Source organism: Gymnogyps californianus, chromosome 2 (assembly GCF_018139145.2).
Source record: "Gymnogyps californianus isolate 813 chromosome 2, ASM1813914v2, whole genome shotgun sequence".
In the NCBI taxonomy this organism is placed as follows: Eukaryota; Metazoa; Chordata; class Aves; order Accipitriformes; family Cathartidae; genus Gymnogyps; species Gymnogyps californianus.
Genome location: NC_059472.1, coordinates 120,390,562 through 120,413,215, shown reverse-complemented (window position 1 = coordinate 120,413,215; position 22,654 = coordinate 120,390,562). Strand labels below are relative to the sequence as shown.

Genomic DNA, 22,654 nt, shown 5'->3' with positions numbered 1-22,654 from the left:
CCTCTTGTGCATAAAGGAAATAAAGGAAATGGCTTCCATGACTCACTAAGTGCTCCCTGTTATTGACTACATTGCTATGTTGTTCTTTCTCTTCATTCACCCATCAGTACTAAAAGGATTTCTGAATATTTGGAAAATTTTTAGATTTGCTGAACTTTAAACCGTGCTTGAAAGGCAGCATGGCTTCATCTTCATTGTCACTGCCTACCAGAGCTCCCATTTCTGTATACATGACAATGAGAAAATCAGAAAAACAAAAACAAAAAAGTTCAGAAAACCGGGGAAAAAATGTGATGAAAGTGTTCCTTCTTGCTGTTCAGTTTTGCTAACAACTCCTTTTAGCAACTCCTTTCTTCCTCTCATGCTTTGTGTCTGTACATACTGATAAAATACCGGGAGGTGGAAGGTTTGGGGAAAAGAACTGTGTCCTTCAAATAAAACATTTTTCTTGGAAATTTCATTTTGGTTAAAAGAAGTAATTTTTCCTTGGAAAAACATTTTGAAACTAGATGCTTCCTTTCTAACATTAAGTAGTAGAAGATCTCCATAAGGCTACTCTGATTTACATCCTCTTTATCTCTATTTTTCCTAGACATTTCACAATAGGTAAATCATCACTTAGTGAAGCCCCCAAGTGAATTCAAGCTTTTTTCCTTTTTAAAATGCTAAAAGGAGAATTATAAATTATTAATGTTTAACGTTGGTTATATTTCCTGTTCTCATTTAGAACAACCCATTTTACTTTACGTCTATGCTGTACACGGCCATGTCAGAAGGTAATTCTTTTAATGACTCATAGTCCTTTTGTGCTTAGCCAAAAGGATCGTACAAGACTTTCATGGGCACAACAGTCCTGTTACATCCCTTAGTTCATTTCTTAAACACACTTTCTGAGAGTCTTTTTCAGCCTAGTTTAGAAGAGCTGGACAAAAGCTTCCACTGACTTTCTGAACAATGAAGCTTCAGAGCCTAATAATGCGTATCTCGTCTATAGCTGACCAAAGGATGGCGATTCTTTTTGATGGAAACTTTTAAAGTTCAAGTTTTTTGTCTTGCACTGGAATAAAAACCCCAAACCAATCTGAGTGAGCTTAGATTATAATAATGGAGTTACCTTATTTTTCCTAATTGTATGCGTATTGACCTGAACTGCAGAGGGGAGCAGAGCCCTTGCTCTCCTTTGAGGTAGAATTTCTCATTCAGGATTATGTAGCTCAGGGAAATGTATCTCCATGTTTCAAACCGCTCTCCTAGCGACAGTGCTTCAACTCTTTCTGCTTTCTCCCTTGAAGGGAGAAATCCCATTCTGTTTTCTCCCTCTGTGATAACTGATGCACTGTTCTGAAGAGTGCTGGCCAGCCCCGTTCACCATCTCCTTTTGCCGGTGATTTGTGAGCATGTGTACGTGTTGCAAGGGCATACAGAAACAGGCCAGTTTCTGCTTAGCTTGTGAGTGTGTATGTTAAATATGTGCACACACACAAATAGATCTGGGGTAATTCTGAACAGTTTGTGGAGCATCATGTAACCACAGAATCATAAAATAATTTAGGTCAGAAGGGACCTCTGTCAGTCTATTCCAACCCTCTGCTCAGAGCAGGTCTGCTCTGATCAGGTTGCTCAGGGCTGTGTCTGGTCAAGCCTTGAACACCTCCAAGAATTGAGCTCCCGCAGCTTCTTTAAGCCCTGTTCCAGTATTTGATCACTGTCATTGTAAAATTCTTTTCCTAATGTCAAACTGGAATTTATGATGTTCCAGCTGATGTTCGTTGCCTCTTGTCCTAACCCCGTCACCTCTGAGAAGAGTCTGGCTCCACCTTCCTTTTATCTTCTGAGCAGATAGTCATAGACAGCAATAAGGTTTCCCCTTTACCTTCCCTTCTTAGGGCTGAATGGACCCCGCTCTTCCAGCCCCTCCTTGCACCCAGGTGCTCCAGCCCCCTGCCCAGCTTGGGGGCCGCTGCGGCATTTGCTCCGGAAGGTAACGCCTGCTCAGAGGGGATCAAACTGGAATTTGCTAATGAGTTTCCACAGAAAGGAAAGGAGCAGGGACACCTTTGTGTTAGTGATGAGGTCCTGCCGGTCGGCTGTCTTGCAGCCCAGCGCAATGGAGAAGCAGAAGGCAGAGGAATGCTTTTCTCTGCTCTTGCCTCAGTCCCCAGCGAGGCTCATGTACAAAGCCTTGCAAGGGGGGTAGTGCAAGTGTCTGTGTCCTGGCCCCTTCTCTTAATTTTTCGAGCTCTCTGGCAGTGTGCGGTAGCAGAGATGTGGCAGCCCATAACAGCCGCTATATAGCACCGCTTTTCAGCGTGTTCGTTCATGTCACTGTAAATTTAAGAGTGCGTTGTATCTCATAACAGTACATGTTTGTCGGAGCAGTCGAATGCTTTGCTCCTCACTTTGCTGTCTGTAGTACTGTGCAGACCGAGGAGTGTAGCTACATGGAACGTAACAACTCTTTTCCTTAAGATGGGAAAGTGACAGCTGAGAAAATCTGCCTTTTCCCAGAGATGCAATGAAGCCTTGGGAATAAAAACAGTACAATAGTCCTTAAGAGCTAAGCGTGACTTTGTTACTGTGAATACAAGTGGTGAAAATGAACATATGTTATACTGTTCTGTTTTCTTTTTTCTTCTCCTTTTTTTTAAATAAAAGAGGCCTTACTTATTGTCTTCTGGAATGTGAGAATGCTGAGTCAATGCGCCAATTATAAGTATGACTTCAAGGCAAGAGGAAATTAAAGATATTTATCAAAGTATTTTCATCTCTTTGGAGAAAACTGTTGTTGCCAAGTTACCATGCTACCTGGAACAAGCTCTTGGTGGATTTAAGCAAAATATTACAAGTATCACATTCCTTTGTTTTCTGCATAGCTTGTCTTCTTGGGAAATAACCATGCTTTTATGATATTTTTAGATAAAGGATTTTTACCTTTTCTTCCGCTATTAGTGTCATGTTACTATGTAGAAAGAAATCTAAAGAGGAACGTTATTATTCAGAGCTCATTTTCTTTTGAATATCTAATAGCAAATATCAAGTGTCTCAATGCTATACCTAAGCTGCCTAGCTGTATGGAAGCAATAGCCACGTTTGTACTGAATGAAGTGCTTTGTAAGCAAATAAAAGGTACCGTGACTGGCCTTAGTGCAATACGCACAGCTAGATAAAACACAATGTGTTTTCAGAGATCAGCTGACAGATCCGGGGGTGTGAGGGGGCAGAAGCAGCTGTAGAGACCTTCCTTGGTGCTCCATATGGAGCATATAAGTATGCTGTATCAGAGGGAGAACAGGCATCTGAGGGACAACTGTATTGCAGCGGTGTTGGGACCATCAGGCTGCATGTTTTACCAGCTGGCACAGTATTAGAAAACTTTATATTGGATGTTACCATCACCTTTCTTTTGCTAGGGACTGCGAGGAAAGCAGAGTCCCTGCCTACCACGTGTATGCCGCACATGGTGACTTTGTCGCGTGCAGGGAATGGGGTGATTTGGACTCGCTGTGCTCGGGCAGGTCAGGAGTGCTGTGTGAGCGAGGGGGTCCAATGGGCTACAGACGGTGTCAGGACCTTCTTAAATGTGATGCTGTTCTTCTCCCAGTCCAGCTGTCGAAACGAAAAGGCAGGGTACCCTGGGTTCTGCAGCAGCGGTTTTGTTTCCTCTTCCAATATGATAGACTTGACGTTCACCTCACTAGCACCACTTTTTTACCCAGGTACCTTACAGGCACAAATTGGCTTAATTTCTATTTTATGTCAGAACAAAGGACAGGGTCAACGTCCTAGCCTTGGAGTCCATGCTAGGCTTTGCAAAGATGTGCAAAGAAAAGTCAAACAGACCTAGCCCAAAGAGCAACATTTTTATTAAAACTACTCCTCTGAAAGCACAAACCAAGGAGTTTTCTTCCGTGCTACGTTGCTAAGGTGTGCAACTGCACCAATAATGTTCACGGATAGTGGCAGTAACCAACCTTTTGCTACCTGGTTAGTGGAAATTGGAGGTGTGTATGAAATGTCTCGGATCATGGGAAAACTCAGGTAGCAAATATCCTGGAGGATGGACTGCAGACATGGAAATGGAAGCATATGGGGCCCAACCTCCCCTGACAGTGCCTGCCCTGAGCTGAAAATACCACCTCACTCAAGTTATCTGCACTTGGACTTTACTAGGCCAGCACAGGTACAGCTTGTCATGTTGATTTATGATATCTGCTGTGCTAAAGCCATTTTACGTGTTCTTGAAATTCGGCTGATCCTGGGTCTCAACTGAATAAGCTGTTCTGTACTCAGATTAATTCTGCACAGAACCAGAGATGTGTCTCTGCATCTGTAGCACGTGGAGGACTGGGAGTTGGCTCTACTTACTAGGACTCTGTCCTGGTTTTGGCTGGGACAGAGTTAGCTCTCTTCTTAGTAGCTGGTACAGTGCTGTGTTTTGGATTTAGTGTGAGAATGATGTTGATGACACTCTGATGTTTTAGTTGTTGCTAAGTAGCGCTTCTCTTAAGCCAAGGACTTTTCAGTTTCGCATGCTCTGCCAGCAAGCAGGTGTGCAAGGAGCTGGGAGGGAGCAGAGCCGGGGCAGCTGACCCCAACTAGCCAAAGGGCTATTCCATACCATGGAACATCATGCCCAGTATATAAACAGGGGGGAGTTGGCCGGGAGGCGCGGATCGCGGCTCGGGAACTAACTGGGCATTGGTCAGCGGGTGGTGAGCAATTGCATTGTGCATCACTGGTTTTTTTTTTCCTTCCCTGCCCCCCTCCTTTTTTGGTTATATTCCTTTTCATTACTATTATTATTATTATTATATTTCATTATTATTATTGTTATTATTATATTTTACTTTAGTTATTAAATTGTTCTTATCTCAACCCACGAGTTCTGTGTTCTTTCCCGATTCTCCTCCCCATCCCACCAGGAGTGGGGGAGGACAGGACAGGGAGTGAGGGAGCGGCTGCGTGGTGCTTGGCTGCTGACTGGGGTTAAACCATGACAGACTCAAGGAACTGTTATATGGAACCAGATAGTCTAAATTAATCTGTTGGTTTTGAAGGCACCTTCTTTAAAGATGCTTGTCATAAAACCAAGAAGTTTTAAGGACTTATATTAGCTAAATCCCAAGTTTCCATCCACTGGACATGCTGTCTTCTTTCAGAAATGTAACTTGGAATAGTTTCTCAATTGGGGCCAGTAAACTTGTGTTCCCTGGAACATCTCTAGTGTCTGAACTAGCATTTAAAATTGTATTACTGAGCTCGAATTAACTGGCCGTATATGAACAGCTGTCAAAACAATTTCACAAATGGTGAAGTAAACAATTCTGACAAGGAAGCAAAAGCTGGCGTGGAAGTGGGATACAGCCAGTGCCAGCCTCTCTGCATAGTTCGGAGGCATCAGCAGTTTTGGATGGTCATGGGCTACTCACAAGGTATAGAGCTTTACTGTAGCCAGAGCAGACATTTTGAAGTTACAATTATGAGTAAAAAGACTGATTTTGATACCTTGTTTGGTTGGGGAGGATTGCATTTTTTAGTACAACAGTAAACAAATGCAGAATGTAGGAGGAGAAGACGACTCAGAAAACACTAGCATAGTCCAATGTTTGTATTATAACATAATAAATAGGCTGTTTCATATGTATTTGAATGCATATATACACATAGATAGAATGCAGATGAACCTAATAAAATTATACTAATCAGAGGAATGACAGTCTCTCTGAAAGAAAGAAAAATTAATGTTCACTCCGTCTGGAAAAGGAGATGTATCTTCATTTTGTAGTGTTCTTCCCACGTAAAAAGGAAATATATTTAAGATTTCTTTTTTTTTAAATGAAATGTTAGGCTTTTCTGTCAAATGTCACTTTGTAGAACTCAAACAATTAAACACAATAATAGATGCTTGCTTTTGTGGGAAAAAGTTTTTGGGTTGGGGGCGTTCTTCTCCTGGAAGCCCACGTATTGATCCTTTTTTTTTTTTTTTTTTTTCTTTTCCAAACTAAAAAAGGTGAAAAATAGAAACAGGAAGGATTAGAAATTGTGGCAGTGGAGCGTGGTGCTGTTATGCAGCTTCCATAAATATCTTAAAACAGAGAAACTTGAGTGAAAATGTGTCAGCATTTTGGAGGTAAATCAAGTTTATAAAAAAGGAAGTATTTTAGAAAATGCTTTGGAGACAGCAGATAGTAGAGATCATATCTCAACAGGAGAGCTTTAACCACCTAGTGCTGCAGATAAATACATTTTCACTTTTTTCCTGAGTTCTCTTTCTTACGCCTTAAAGATTAGAATTATTCTTCCTGCCCAAACTCCAATGTCTTTTAATGAATTTTAATTGTATTCCCCTGTTTAAATCCTTTTGGTTTTTTTATCCATGTGAAACAAGTAAAAAAAAAAATCTATTACGCATTTTTAATGTCATATTGTTTGAATTTAATTTCAATGCAGTAATATTTAAGATAACTCAGCTTATATTTCTTTAAAATGGTAGACTTAATTGGGGAGAATGGTGGAAATCAACATTAGCTAAAGTTAGGACTATGATGATTTATGACAGCTGAATATTAAGCGTTTTTTATCTTCAACTAGCATTTCTTGTAATAAAACAGGCAAAGATGGATACCAAACCTTTTCTTCTTGAAAACTGGTAGCATAAAAATATTGTTCCTGGCTTGAATGTAACTTAACTTGATAAGTCTGTAAGGGACTGCCTAAAATCAAAGCATGGGGGTTAGCTCTCCTGGAGTATCTCTCTCCATCAATGCTTAGGGCTACTGATGGGATGGCTAGCCCCCTGGGCTCCCTTTGTCTTCTGATCCTGTCTCTTGCCACTGAGCCGTGTCTCCTGTGGGCAACTCTTTGCCTTGCAGCTTTCTGTCTAGAAAAGTGGGGATTCTGCTTTTTATTCAAATAGTCACCACAGTCCAGCCTCTGCTTAAAATTCAGCATATGCTTAGGTGCTTCTGCTGAGAAAGGACAGCTCGCCGAAGCAGGTGCAATCAGGCCTTAAGCCATTTCACTAACTGCTTACTTACGGAGTCTGGGATGCTAAAGGATTTCACCCAGAGCAGAGTGGCTGTGCTATCTTTCATGCTGTGATGAATATGTTGAGTTTTAATAACAATTATTGTACTTCATAGGCTCATTGGCTATATTAATATTGCACTCACTGCTATTACTAAAACTTATTATAGTAATCAATTGAGAGAGCATGACACCCAAGTATGCGTAGCTTGACTTTACACCAGTTTCTTTTATTTTGTTATGCTTTCGCTTCAGGAAAGTTTGGAAAAAGATACAGATTTTATTTCTTGTATCTTTTAAACATGTGCCTGTGTCCTGGTTTCGGCTGGGACAGAGTTAACTCTCTTCTTAGTAGCTGGTACAGTGCTGTGTTTTGGATTTAGTGTGAGAATGATGTTGATGACACTCTGATGTTTTAGCTGTTGCTAAGTAGCGCTTATCTTAAGCCAAGGACTTTTCAGTTTCCCATGCTCTGCCAGCAAGCAGGTGTGCAAGAAGCTGGGAGGGAGCATAGCTGGGGCAGCTGACCTGAACTAGCCAAAGGGCTATTCCATACCATGGAACGTCATGCCCAGTATATAAACAGGGGGAGTTGGCCGGGAGGCGCGGATCACAGCTCGGGAACTAACTGGGCATTGGTCAGCGGGTGGTGAGCAATTGTATTGTGCATCACTGGCTTTTTTTTCTTTCCCCCCCCTTCCTTTTTTTATTTTATTCCTTTTCATTACTATTATTATTATTATGTTTCATTATTACTATTGTTAGTATTATATTTTACTTTAGTTATTAAACTGTTCTTATCTCAACCCATGAGTTTTACTTTTTTTTCCCTTTCCTCCTCCTCACCCCACTGGGAGGGGGGAGGGGGAAGCGGCTGCGTGGTGCTGAGTTGCTGACTGGGGTTAAACCACGACAGCCTTTTTGGCGCCCAACGCAGGGTGTAAAGGGTTGAGATAACAACAGATCTGATCAGAGCGCGTTAAAACGAATTTGTTATTTGTTGTATTGTATTAGTTTAGTGGTCGCTGGTCACAATGTTGGTTTATTGGCTCTTAGAGTTGTGGTGTTCGTTCTTAGAGTTTTGTTATGTATCACCTCACTTGCCGTATATAGTCCCTGTGCTGCTGCTTATCACCCATAAGGTGAGGTGGATTAAGGTTTTCGCTTTGCTTTACTATGTAACACTGGTTTATGGTATGATAAAATTATCGGTTGTGGGACTAATCCGGTATTTGTACTCAGCATTGCCGTTATCTCCGTACTTCAGGAGCTATCTAGCGGAAACTGTTAATAATTACACCCTTTACCTTTTCTCCTCGGAGAGCCAATCTATGGGGGAGACACCTTCCTTCACCTTGCCTCCTCCTCCAGGCTAATTACAGTAGTGTTTGAGAATTTTGAAAATTTTGAATATCCTTGGAATGTTGAAACTATAACATGGTTCTATTGCTAGGAACTAGCTTGTTCCTGAATGTGCTTCAGGTCTTGTTTAGGGTTAAACAACTATTTAAGAGGATCACCCAGAGATCTGCCCCAAAGCTGCAGAGTTATGAGTGGCAGGGTGTGGGGGCTAGCATGGGTAAATGGCTAGGATGGTGGGCACCTCCAGTGTTTTGGAACTTCACCCTTGAACAAGTGCAGAATCCTAAAAAACTAGTAGAACATTTGGAAGAAGTATGCTGTCACCCCGACAATTCCAGGGAGACACAAATCACTGCAATGTGCTGGGGCCTGGCTCATGCCTACCGAGCTCTGTTTAACACTATTCAAGGGGAAGCGAAGGTCTCTGGATCTGACAACAAAATGACAGCCACTGCAGCCCCTCCGGCCCCGGCGACAGGCACTGCAACCATTCTGACCCCAGCAACAGATGCTGCAGCCACTTTGACCCCCGTGACAGACACTGCAGCCACTCTGACTCCCGTGACAGGCACTGCAACCCCTCCGACCCCGGCAACAGGTACTACGGTTACTGCAACGCCTGTGACAGGCACTGCAGTTGAACCAGAGAACCAACCTATGCCGGTATCAGTTGCCCCTGTACAGAAGAAGAAATACGCAAAAAAGACAGCTCGCTTAGCAAAGGATGAAGGTGAACCAGGGTTGTCACGAGAACAGGAGGAAGAGGCAGAAGCGGAGATAATCACTCGATCCCTATCCCTGAGTGAGCTGCGAGATATGCGAAAAGATTTCAGCCATCATCCAGGCAAGCACATTATCACCTGGTTGCTCCGATGCTGGGATAACAGGGCCGGTAGCTTGGAATTAGAGGGTAAGGAGGCCAAGCAGTTGGGATCCCTTTCTAGGGAAAGGGGTATTGACAAGGCAATTGGAAAAAAAACACAAGCCCTCAGCCTCTGGAGGCAACTTCTATTGGGCGTGAGGGAAAGGTACCCTTTCAAGGAAGATGTTGTATGTCAGCCAGGCAAGTGGACCACCATGGAGAGAGGTATCCAGTACCTGAGGGAATTAGCCGTGCAGGAGAAAATAATCCAAATCCTTCTGAAAGCTGGTTTTGCCATAAAACAGAGTAAGGTGAAGGGACCCGCACAGGAGATTCAGTTTTTAGGAATAAAATGGCAAGATGGATGTCGTCACATCCCAATGGATGTGATCAACAAAATAGCAGCTATGTCTCCACCAACTAGTAAACAGGAAACGCAAGCTTTCTTAGGTGTTGTAGGTTTTTGGAGAATGCATATTCCAAATTATAGTATGATTGTAAGCCCTCTCTATCAAGTGACCCAGAAGAAGAACGATTTTAAATGGGGCCCTGAGCAACAACAAGCCTTTCAACAGATTAAACGGGAGATAGTTCATGCAGTAGTGCTTGGGCCAGTCCGGGCAGGACCAGATGTTAAAATGTGCTCTACACCGCAGCCGGGGAGAATGGCCCTACCAGGAGTCTCTGGCAGAAAGCACCAGGGGAGACCCGAGGTCAACCCCTAGGATTTTGGAGTCGGGGATATTGAGGATCTGAGGCCTGCTATACTCCAACTGAAAAGGAGATATTGGCAGCATATGAAGGAGTTCGAGCTGCTTCAGAAGTGGTTGGTACTGAAACACAGCTCCTATTAGCACCCCGACTGCCAGTGCTAGGCTGGATGTTCAAAGGGAAGGTCCCTTGTACACATCATGCAACTGATGCTACGTGGAGTAAGTGGGTTGCACTGATCACACAACGAAGTCGAATAGGAAATCCCAGTCGCCCAGGAATTTTGGAGGTGATCACGGACTGGCCAGAAGGCAAAGATGTTGGAATATCGCCAGAGGAGGAGGTAACGTGTGCTGAAGAGGCACCATTGTATAATAAACTGCCAGAAAATGAGAGGCAATACGCCCTGTTCACTGATGGGTCCTGACGCATTGTAGGCAAGCATCGAAGGTGGAAGACGGCTGTATGGAGTCCTATACGACAAGTTGCAGAAACTGCAGGAGGAGAAGGTGAATCGAGTCAGTCTGCAGAGGTGAAAGCCATCCAGCTGGCTTTAGACATTGCTGAACGAGAAAAATGGCCAATACTTTATCTCTATACTGACTCATGGGTGGTGGCAAATGCCCTGTGGGGGTGGTTGCAGCAATGGAAGCAGAGTAACTGGCAACGCAGAGGTAAACCCATCTGGGCTGCCGCATTGTGGCAAGATATTGCTGCCTGGTTAGAGAACCTGGTTGTGAAAGTACGTCACGTAGATGCCCACGTACCTAAGAGCCGGGCCACTGAAGAACATCAAAACAATCAACAGGTAGACAAGGCTGCTAGGATTGAAGTAGCTCAGGTAGATCTGGATTGGCAGCATAAAGGTGAATTATTTCTGGCTTGGTGGGCCCACGACACCTCAGGTCATCAGGGAAGAGATGCAACATATAGATGGGCTTGTGATCGAGGGGTGGACTTGACCATGGACACTATCGCACAGGTTATCCATGAATGTGAAACATGCGCTGCAATCAAGCAAGCCAAGCGGTTAAAGCCTCTTTGGTATGGAGGACGATGGCTGAAATATAAATATGGAGAGGCCTGGCAGATTGACTATATCACACTCCCACAAACCTGCCAAGGCAAGCGCAATGTGCTTACAATGGTGGAAGCAACCACCGGCTGGCTGGAAACATATCCCGTGCCCCATGCCACTGCCCGGAACACTATCCTGGGCCTTGAGAAGCAAATCTTATGGCGACACAGTACCCCAGAAAGAATTGAGTCAGACAACGGGACTCATTTCCGGAACAATCTTATAGACACCTGGGCCAAAGAGCATGGCATTGAGTGGGTATATCACATCCCCTATCATGCACCAGCCTCTGGGAAAATTGAGCGATACAATGGATTGTTAAAGACTACATTGAGAGCAATGGGTGGTGGGACCTTCAAACATTGGGATACACATCTAGCAAAGGCCACCTGGTTAGTCAATACTAGAGGATCTGTCAATCGAGCTGGCCCTGCCCAATCAGAACTTTTCGTACTGTAGAAGGGGATAAAGTCCCTGTAGTGCACAGAATATGCTAGGAAAAACAGTCTGGGTTATTCCTGTCTCAGGCAAAGGCAAACCCATTCGTGGGATTGCTTTTGCTCAAGGGCCTGGGTGCACTTGGTGGGTGATGCGGAAGGACGGGGAAGTCCGATGTGTGCCTCAAGGGGATTTGATTTTAGGTGAGAACAGCCAATAGATTAAATTGTATGATATTAATTGCTATATAATCTTGCCACTGTATGTCATCATTATTATAATTGTTATATGCTATATTAATGGTATTACAGTAAGAATTACTTAGATTAATGAAGAATGAACTTTGACAAAACTGAGTGAAGTGCAGTAGTGATGGAACATGGACTGACTTCAGCATGCAACAATCCGACACCACACACCATCCTCCTGCTGCGCCCAATGTCACCTGCCTGCCACATCACACCAAAGCCCGATCCTGCTCTGCCGACTGAGTGGACTTCGCACCATCCCTCCGGCCCAGACAGATGGAGCTCAAAGTCATGGACTGAATGAACTCAACAGACATTTGATAGAGATGGCCCATAGACCGCGGGAATGATATCTATATGTATATATTAAAAGACAGGAAAAGTGATGGTGATTAATTGGAAATGTATTGGAAAGTGTGGGATCTGGGCATAACATAAATGGTATAGAGTTAAGGGGTGGATATTGTCCTGGTTTCAGCTGGGACAGAGTTAGCTCTCTTCTTAGTAGCTGGTACAGTGCTGTGTTTTGGATTTAGTGTGAGAATGATGTTGAGAACACTCTGATGTTTTAGTTGTTGCTAAGTAGCGCTTCTCTTAAGCCAAGGACTTTTCAGTTTCCCATGCTCTGCCAGCAAGCAGGTGTGCAAGAAGCTGGGAGGGAGCATAGCCGGGGCAGCTGACCCCAACTAGCCAAAGAGATATTCCATACCATGGAACGTCATGCCCAGTATATAAACAGGGGGAGTTGGCCAGGAGGTGCGGATCTCGGCTCAGGAACTAACTGGGCATTGGTCAGTGGGTGGTGAGCAATTGCATTGTGCATCACTGGTTTTTTTTCTCCCCCCCCTTCCTTTTTTTGTTATATTCCTTTTCATTACTATTATTATTATATTTCATTATTATTACCATTGTTAGTATTATATTTTACTTTAGTTATTAAACTGTTCTTATCTCAACCCATGAGTTTTACTTTTTTTTTTTCCTTTCCTCCTCCTCACCCCACTGGGAGGGGGAGGGGGAAGCAGCTGCATGGTGCTTAGTTGCTGACTCGGTTAAACCACGACAGCCTGGTATATATTATTTTCCATTTTAGCTTAACAGTTGTATTCACCACAGGTTGTGTGTGTTAGAGAAAACCAAACTGGGGCATAACTTCATCTCACAAAAGCTGGATTCAATTCAATGCTGACCCTGCTTTGACTAGATGATCCCCTGAGATCCCTTCCAGCCTTAATTATTCTATGGTTCAGTGATTTCAGGCCAAAATCAATATAGATCCTTTGAGGTCATTAATTTACATATGATGAGGATCTGCCCTTTTGCCAGAGACAGCTTTAACACTGCTTACCATGTCATCAAAGATGACCATTTTAATCTGAGAACCTATCCCTTGATTTCAATTACAGAATGTATTGCTAGTGACATGAGTGGCATAAAATGCATTTTATCTTTTTAACATCATGCGTATTGTCTGTCTACATACTTTAAACTCATAATTGCCTCTAGAGATCCCTGAAGACCCAGAAATTGCAGAAGAATATTATAATGATGAGTTTGAATCCTGTTCAGAAGGCAGTGAAGAGGAGGAGGATGTGGAAGCGTCACAGATGGTCTCTAAGACAAATCACCAGGTATATGTGACCTTTGGGAAAACAGTATACACTTGATGCTCATTTTCCATAGCAAAAGTAAACTCCTTCCAAGTTTTTGTCCTACTGACATAACTGAAATTTGTTTTTCTTAGGAATGTGTGTGTATAACAATATCATGAGTTAATTATATGTGTATGAATACATAATTCATCTGAGACATTGATGAGAGAGATTCTTGCATTCCTTCAAGATTAAGGATAACACTCCCATGAATGCCTTAAGGTGGATTGTTGTCAGTAAACTTCCTTGTGACTGCAAAACACTCAGAGTGGGGTTCTCTCACATAATGTTAGCTATGGGTAAATTAAGTTAAAGCTGAAAATATACTTCAAGAAGTTCCAGCTCTAATCCCTGGGGACAGATAGGCACCTCTAGATGCCACTTCTTCCTGCCTATATTAGACATATTTTCTAGGATAGCGTGATGAACTATGAGCCTAAACAACAGCAAGACTCGACCAGCAAATCTGTAGACTTTCCCAAGAATCTCAGAAAGTGTCAATGAAAAGAAAACTTATTATTGAAAGGCTTAAAGTAGCTTTATCAGGTGAGGCTGCTACAAGAAAGTCTTAGGGATTGCAGTGTGAAGAAGGTTGAAGATTATTGGAAAAGGCACCTAATTTAGATCTGATCAGAATGAGCTGAGATGAATCTTGTCTTCAGTGATCAAATCTCAGTGAAATCAAAGAACTTAAATGACCAAGTCAGTTCTGAAAAAGGATCTTCCTAAGGTATTCAGGAACAATTCATTTCTCCCCTGGGCCACCAGCTTAAAGCATTGTGTACAGTGCCTCTGAACAGTACTGTCTGGTTCTGCTTAGGATCATATAAGTTATTCTGAGTTCATGTGCAAATTTTGCAGAACAGAGTGTGATGTCTCCTGCATTTTAGGGAACCAACAAAGTATGCTAATACTCTTCACTAAATCATTAATAACTTGTGATGTTTTTTGAAAATGTTGAAATAATAGTTTCTTTAAGATGTAGTTTTTAAGGCAAAAATAAAATGCTTATGTGAGAAATCAGAACTCCACTTCTACCACGATAGCAGGGAGTCCTGAAATTCTCTCACCAGTTAAACTTGAAGTTTAGTCAAGAAAGAGCTTCATTCAATCTAGAAATGTCCTCCTAGCTTTCAAACTAAACACAAAAGATGCTTTAAAATTCAGGATCGCTTTATACATTAATGGTCTAAAGAAATTATCAGTCAATTGTAAATCAGTGGAATATCTAAGACAATGCTTTTTTTCAGTTTGCTGGGTCTGTGCTTACCTACAACACATAGACATGCAAACACTCTGTTGCCCAGAACGTCTACCACAAGATACTCTTGAAAATAAACTATTGCTCACTTTCATCAGACTCTGAGATAATTTTTTTTTTCTTTTTAGAACGCCTTTTAAAATTTTAATTCAACTTTCATTGACGGTATCATTAAGTGTCAATCAATAGTGTTTTTGAACAGGCAGACTGCTGCTTAGAATTAACGAAGGGCAGAAGATAAAAATAGATTTCTCGATAATGCAGAATAAATTAGGTGTTGGCAGTCAGATCTGAGCAATGACATTCCCTCATTTTGCAGTGACTCAGAATTCGGTGATGACAAGAACCAGCACCGTGGGCTGGAAGACCTGTCCCACTGGCACCCTCTTGTCTGCATCCAGCCCCAATGGCCTTGAGGCTTCGCTTTACCGGCAGTCTGTGTGCACACAGAACATTAACCCTCTGCGAACTGGTCTGCACAGACTGACTGGGAAGCGCCTCCTGTGACCATTTGCCTTTTAGGACTTCCTCTATCAAAGAAACTAATTGTCTGTCTTTGTTTTTTCTCATGTTGACCCCAGCACCTTAGATAAAGCAGAAGTGTGTTTCTGGGTATTGACACAGTCACCTTTTCTTTTTCTTGGGAAGTGACCATAATTTTCAATTTTCCCTTTCTCAAGTGAAAAATTCTGCAGTAAGTCCGAGGTCAAAGCAGGCTGAACATAGCTGTGCAAATCTGGACACCTATGTCTGAACTAACTGAATGGAAAGTCTGTACAGTAAGGGGAAGTAAGCAAGCATTTTTAGGGAATAATGTTATCTTGGTGTAAACATCTAACATAGGTTAGATGGAATATGCTGAGAGGTCTCTCTCTCTGGTGATTATAAAGAGAACTGCAGTTATTAGCATACATGGGACATCTTCATTCTGGATGTCAACAGTTATGTGAGATGAATCCCACTCAAAGGTAGGTGGGATCATGCTCAGTAGTAATAATAAGCTTCAAATCCTACCAGAATAGATTTGATCTTGGTAGTATATAGCAGGGGTTTGCTTCTGCAGTCATTTACTTAATACCGAAACTCCTACTCCTATTTCTATGATGGGATTCATACTCTTAAACCCTTTCTTCAAAAATACCTTCATAAATTAAGCTTTTGGAGGTGTGTGCTAATAAAGAAGTCATTCCACTGCAACACAGGATAAGGACTTGTAAGATACTTACCTTCCTAATCTGTGCAAATGTCTCAGTTTTCCAAAGCCAAGATTGCTTTAGTGGTTACTTCTGTGCAGAGAGTGCGGAAATGCTGCATCTGGCAGTGCTCCCTGGTGACCCCGTTACTTCAAACGATGATTAAAAAAAAATTCTGATGTTCATGCAGTAGCATGGGGTCAGAAAAGTCATCTAATTGAACAACACATTGGGGTGCATGATGTAGAAAGAGATCTGAGCTATTTATTCAAGCTATATTAGACTCCCACAGATGTCAAGACAGACTGAGAAGTGGTGGCCTTAGTGGGATGCAACACCTCTTCAGTTAAGAAGGTAGCGTTAGGCACTGGAACAGTATAATTTTAAAGGTTTAGGATGGGAGCTGAGACAGCTATTTTTCCCATGTTGATATCTTTCAATACAGCCTGTGTGTTTTCAGCTACACTGTCCAGTTGCATATGTGGAGTTACCATCAATTTCAGACACTAAGCACATCTGGACCTCTCATCTTGGTTGTAGCACTGGAGTTTAGTGTCCTTTGTCCCTCTCTTTTGGAGCAGAAATGCACATTGCCAGATTTCAAGCAGCAATTTGCCAGTTACTTTTCCAGACCTCTATATCTTCAAGCCAATGGCTCTTTTCCACATGTTTTTTTCTAGGAACACTGCTTTCTAATTAGGGGGAAAACGTGAAAGCGAATGAGAAACTGTTTCTAAAAAAATTTAAAAATATGAAGCTTAAGAGAGGTTTCATCTTGAAAAGTTAGTGCACAGTGAAGCTTTCATTGGCTTTGATTTAGCTGAGATGCTAATGGATGCTTTTTACTGCAGTTTATCACCTTGGTCTTGGTGTTTTCTTTTAGTGACAATAATAGCAAATTCGCCCTCCTCATTATGACAAAGTCTACTAATGTGGTACATTAGCTTCCTATTTTCAACTTCCACGTCGCTTCTGAGATTGTCAAACCAGATGATCAGCTGGCATAAATTATCATAGCTCCAGTGGCTGTGGGTGCTCTGTGTGCTGTCACCCAAAAAATGCTCCACTGGATTCCTAACACATGCCTTGGCATGGCCTGTTGCTGTTAGAAGGGGCTCGTTCATTCTGAATTTGAAATGTGCAAGCATTCATCCACGCTGGCTCCTACCTGTAAGAGTGCCTCTCTTCTGCGCATCTGTCAGAGTCCCTTGCCTATTCTGTAGGGCTTTGCTTTCTCTGCAAAAAAGAGAAACATTAAAGAAATATATTAAATAGATAAGCATATTAAATAAAATAGCTAGAATTCTCTTGGATTGCTAAACTCAAGTGGAAAAAAGGCATAGGTAGTTTCTACCTCAGTGTAAGCTGATTAACCATTTATTTGACTATTTACCACTGTGTGAAAACCACATTCTTTTCCTCATAGAAATTTTATTTCAAGATAGCCAAGTTCAGCCAGCTAGTTTCCTTGAAAACCAGTGGTGATGAAAGTGGTGAAAGTGTATCTTTTGCCTTACAGCGTAATGAGAAAAAATGAGCTCTGTTATGATATATGGAGTAAATATGATGTCCTGTTGTGAGAAGTAAAAGGTTTGGGAATTACAGTCTTTATCCCATTAAACAAGAAAAAAAGGTTTTATTAAAGCAATTGTGTTAGTATTGTATGTGGCCATTTACCATGTTTTTGTCTGTCTGTCTATAGATTTGCAGTTAACTGTTAGTGATAATGAAAATAAAAATAATTGCAAATTTGTATTAGCAGAAAATTAATATCAAATTTTAGTTTTGAAGGAAAAATATTTAATAACTTTTTAAATGAAGTCCTGAAGGTTCATTTAATAATTTTTTTTTACAAATACAGAGAAATTATATCTGTAGTATTAAGTCTGTCTTAATTCAATATTCAATATATAGTATATATAAATGTCATGCATTCTGTAGCATTTCCTGGGCACTTCACTGCTAACTGTCAAAAGCCCCAGTTAAGCAGGTTCAGATTAACTTGGTCATCTGAGGTAACTCAGGGACTTTGGATGGGCTGCAAAACTGGAAACCCTGGTGCTGACTTTATCCAGCCAGGGATATCCACCGGCTGCTCCAAAAGGGCAAAGAGGCTCCTTCAGACCTATGAGCCATTATCTGTTGAAAAGGCCAACCAAGAAGCTGATTCCCATCTTGCAAACCTCAGCTAAAATAGCAGAGCCTGTTTCAAATAAGTCCATGACACAACTTAGGGTGATAAGAAGTTAGATCATGCTCATCCCTAACAGCTCTCACTTGCGCCGAAAGGTCACTAACCAGCTAACACTCATTGCCAACAGTTACTGTTATCCTGTTAAGGTATACTGGCAGTTCCTCAGTTTGAGAAACTTAGAATGAGCATTTTGAGTAAGATCACAGAGAAATATAAAGCAGATTGTCCATTGTAGAAGCTGAGGTCAATATTGTTTCTTTTTATTCCAGTGTTTTAAATTTTAAAACCATAGGCTTCTCAATATTTTTTAAAATACAGATTTTTGGCAGATTTTTCAGTAAGGTCAAGATTTTGACTCAGTTTTAAATAGTCAAGAAATGCCGTGTTGTCAAATGTGATATGGCAGCACCTTCTAGAAACTCAGAGTCCAAGTTTCTCTTGGACTTTAATCAAATTCCTGGAGCACAGTCCTTGCTTAATGGCCAGATCTTTAAATTTCATCTGTGTACACAAACAGCATTTCACATGAAAGATATCATGGCAAAGCTGTTAATCATCTGTCTGGTTACAGAATATTTGAAATAATAGAAAAGTGCTAAAATCTCTTCTTAATTAAAATTTTTTCAATTAGTCAATGTTACTAGATATGCAAGTAGATGCAATTACATGAAACATAGGTATTAATTCGCAGTGGGCAGCTATCATAAGCATAAGAATTTTTAGCATAGTTAAGAAGTACATACTTGCCTTTTTCAATGTAATATTGTTTTAGATATTCCAGGACTAACCAGTGATAAAATGCTGGTGTATTTTCAGAGATTGCACACCACCCTCCACGGTAAACGTATCTTCTTTAAACTCCATGCACAATTGTTCTGCACACTTGTGTTCTGCAAGGAATCTGATGTAAATAATTGTTTGTATATAACGTAATTCTCAAGCCTGTTGTTTTAGGAGAAGAAAACATAGAAAAAGTCCTGAGCAACGTAGACTCTTTGTAGTCTAGTGTTGACACTCATTGGTGTAAGTAATATTCTTTATGTTTGTGGGATCATACCTCTGGTACATAGTGTTTATATTTAAGTTTGTGCTCACACTGATGCTATTCCTTATTTCATTTATCCACAGAACAGTGATACTGAGGCAATGGTCAAGTATTTGGAGAGTGTCCTGAATAATAGCTCATTGGGTAAGATGATATCTCTTCTTTAAATATAGTAGCAGCAGTTATTAGCAGTCTGTATTCATCACAGTGCAATTATTTCCAGTTTGCAACAAAATAACTCAAAAAATGTGATCTTCTTGGAAATTGCTTCCTTAGTCTACTGCAGAGGAGTATAAATATGCCAAAAGGAAAGGCATACACAGTTAAGTGCTTTTGTTGAAAACAATAGAGCCATAAAGCATGATGGTCAGAAGTGTGGAATGTTATAACAAAAGCTTTTAAAAACTTGGCTTCTGCCATCTTTTCTCCAGAGGAAAATATTTAAGGATATGTAGGTTGTTTTATAGTTTCGAGTACTGGTAACAATAAGAGAAAATGAATTAAAAGATTTTTAAAAACTTTTAAAATTATGATCCAGGTTTAGATAATATTTATTTTATTTTACAGTATCTCATTACAGGCACAGAAAAATCACTGAGAATTTAAGTTTGCAATTTAATCCTAAAAACTCCTGCAAATTCTGTCTATAAATTTAGAGTTTGAAAGCCTGGTTTCTCATGTTCTACTTAAAAGCTAGAAAGAAAACTTATATGAAAGAAGGCTATTTACTGAGGCTGGCGTAGTCACTGTCTTTGAAGACTACTCAGTTGAACTGTGCCAGCAGCAGCCTGCATGTGGGTTACATGAAAGCCCAGCTGAGTTCCCAAAGGCTCCCACGGGAACCGATGTCTCCTTTAGCTGCCTCATGTACAATCATTCAGTTGGGATAAACCTGACTCAGTATTATCTTGTGGCTCTGACAAGAGAACGTAGGGGAAGCTTGGGAAATCCTCCTTGTAGAGGTTCCTCCAGTGCTGAGCTCTGTTTCACCCCTGCTCGTGAGCATGGACTGATGGGAAGAGAAAACCAAAGAAGAAAAAGGGTGAAAGGGAGTCATCAAAGCTGTGACAGTCATAGTCTTGTAGCTACTGAATCGTGTCTGGTCACCTTCTGGGTCCCACGTCAGGGAGATCCTTAGGACTGAAGGAAGGAACATTCACGTTCAGTTTGTCTTCACACTGAGATCCCACAGTCTTCAAATTCTGCACTCGTTTATGCATTTTAAGCATCATTGTCTGCAGTGCGTTTGCAGAAGTGGAAATAGGGACAAAATTTAGCTCTATGCTTCAATATTTTGTTATTTTAATGAAAGAGAGGAATTGCTTTGAGGGCTTCTGGGAATAACCCAGAGATAAGCCAAAGACAGACAGTGGTATTTAAAAAAACCTCTTAGTATTAAAGAGACTCTTGTCTTCCTCTTTTTCTTTCAGTATTAAGAACAAGAAGATGCCTTTTTAAATTATAATATTAAAGAACTAAATTGTGCTTTAATCATTAAAAAATCTCTGACCAGTCTGTGCTGAAACTTAAAGCCTTTCTCCAAGCTGAGTTAGTAATTAGGTTTGTATGATCTGTTCCAAACAAATATATGTGATGATAATAAGAGAAATCTGCTAGGGTCCCTTTTATCCTTGTTCGCTCAGTGTCAGTGAGGAAGTTTAAACATTTACTATTGTAAGTTAAGTCCCTGGTATCAATACAGGCTGGGCGATGAAGGAATTGAGAGCAGCCCTGTGGAGAAGGACTTGGGGGTACTGGTGGATGAAAAGCTGGACATGAGCCAGCAATGTGCGCTCACAGCCCAGAAAGCCAACCGTATCCTGGGCTGCATCAAAAGAAGCACGACGAGCAGGTCGAGGGAGGTGATTCTGCCCCTCTGCTCCACTCTGGTGAGACCCCACCTGGAGTACTGCGTTCAGTTCTGGGGCCCGCAACGTAAGAAGGACATGGACCTGTTGGAGTGAGTCCAGAGGAGGGCCACGAAGACGATCAGAGGGCTGGAGCACCTCTCCTGTGAAGACAGGCTGAGAAGGTTGGGGTTGTTCAGCCTGGAGAAGAGAAGGTTCTGGGGAGACCTTATAGCAGCCTTCCAGTACTTAAAGGGGGCTTATAAGAAAGATGGGGACAAACTTTTTAGTAGGGCCTGTTGCGACAGGACAAGAGGTAATAGTTTTAAACTAAAAGAGGGTAGATTTAGACTAGATATCAGGAAGAAATTTTTTACAATGAGGGTGGTGAAACACTGGAACAGGTTGCCCAGAGCGGTGGTAGATGCCTCATCCCTGGAAACATTCAGGGTCAGGTTGGACAGGGCTCTGAGCAACCTGATCTAGTTGAAGGTGTCCCTGCTCATTGCAAGGGGGGTTGGACTAGATGACCTTTAAAGGTCCCTTCCAACCCAAACCATTCTATGATTCTATCATTAAGTTCTTCCAATGTCAAGCTACAAAGCTGCAGTTGGGATCATTTTTATGTGTTTGCTAACATTCATTTATACCTTGCTTTTTCTTCACTGGGCTGCAAATTCATGTTACATCAAAATTTTCTGTATATGGTGCATTTTACATAGATTAGTGTCGTGCTCCAGCCAGCAACTAAGCACCACGCAGCTGCTCACCCCTCCCCACCCCCAGTGGGATGGGGAGGAGGATCGGGGAAAAAAGTAAAACTCGTGGGTTGAGATAACAGTTTAATAACTAAAGTAAAATAAAATATAATACTAAGTAATAATAATAGTAATAATAATAGAATAATAATAATTGTAATGAAAAGGAATATAACAAAAAAAGAGAAATAAAACCCAGTGTCGTGGTTTAACCCCAGCCAGCAACTAAGCACCATGCAGCCACTTCCCCCTCCCCCCTCCCAGTGGGGTGGGGGGTGGGGTGGGGGGGAAAAGGTAAAACTCGTGGGTTGAGATAAGAACAGTTTAATAACTAAAATAAGATAAAATACACTAGTAACTAATAATAATAATATAATAATAATAATAATTGTAATGAAAAGGAATACAACAAAAAAAGAATTAACACCCAAGAAAAGACAAGTGACGCACAATGCAATTGCTCACCACCTGCTGACCAATGCCCGAGCCGTGATCTGCGCCTCCCAGCCAGCTGCCCCCCATTTATATACTGGGCATCACGTTCTATGGTATGGAATATCCTTTTGGCTAGTTGGGGTCAGCTGCCCCGGCTATGCTCCCTCCCAGCTTCTTGTACACCTGCTTGCTAGCAGAGCATGGGAAAGTGAAAACTCCTTGCTTAAGAGAAGCGCTACTTAGCAACAACTAAAACATCAGTGTGTTATCAACATCATTCTCCCACTAAATCCAAAACATAGCACTGTACCAGCTACTAGGAAGACAATTAACTCTGTCCCAGCGGAAACCAGGACAGTTAGATAATTGTTCTCTTTGTCCACCCTAAAGCTAGTTATGTCCACTTCCAGGTCGCATTTCTTTAACTGATTGCTAGCAAGTTGGTTATAGCCCTGGGATTGCCAGTGCCAGCTTGTGCCTCACCTCTTGTTATCCAATGCCCGTAGTCCTTTACACCTCATCCTTTGTCCCCACTTTTCAAGAC

The 22,654-nt window shown here is 41.6% G+C and overlaps 1 protein-coding gene across 1 annotated transcript in view; it reads left to right on the top strand.

The window, feature by feature from the left end:
* NEK11 (NIMA related kinase 11) overlaps positions 1-22,654 on the top strand; it is a 102,000-nt gene that overhangs the window by 58,358 nt on the left and 20,988 nt on the right. Inside the window, exons 12-13 of the mRNA XM_050891934.1 lie at positions 13,232-13,356; positions 19,154-19,214. Coding sequence (XP_050747891.1) covers positions 13,232-13,356; positions 19,154-19,214 — 186 coding nt within the window. The remainder of the gene's footprint in view (positions 1-13,231; positions 13,357-19,153; positions 19,215-22,654) is intronic.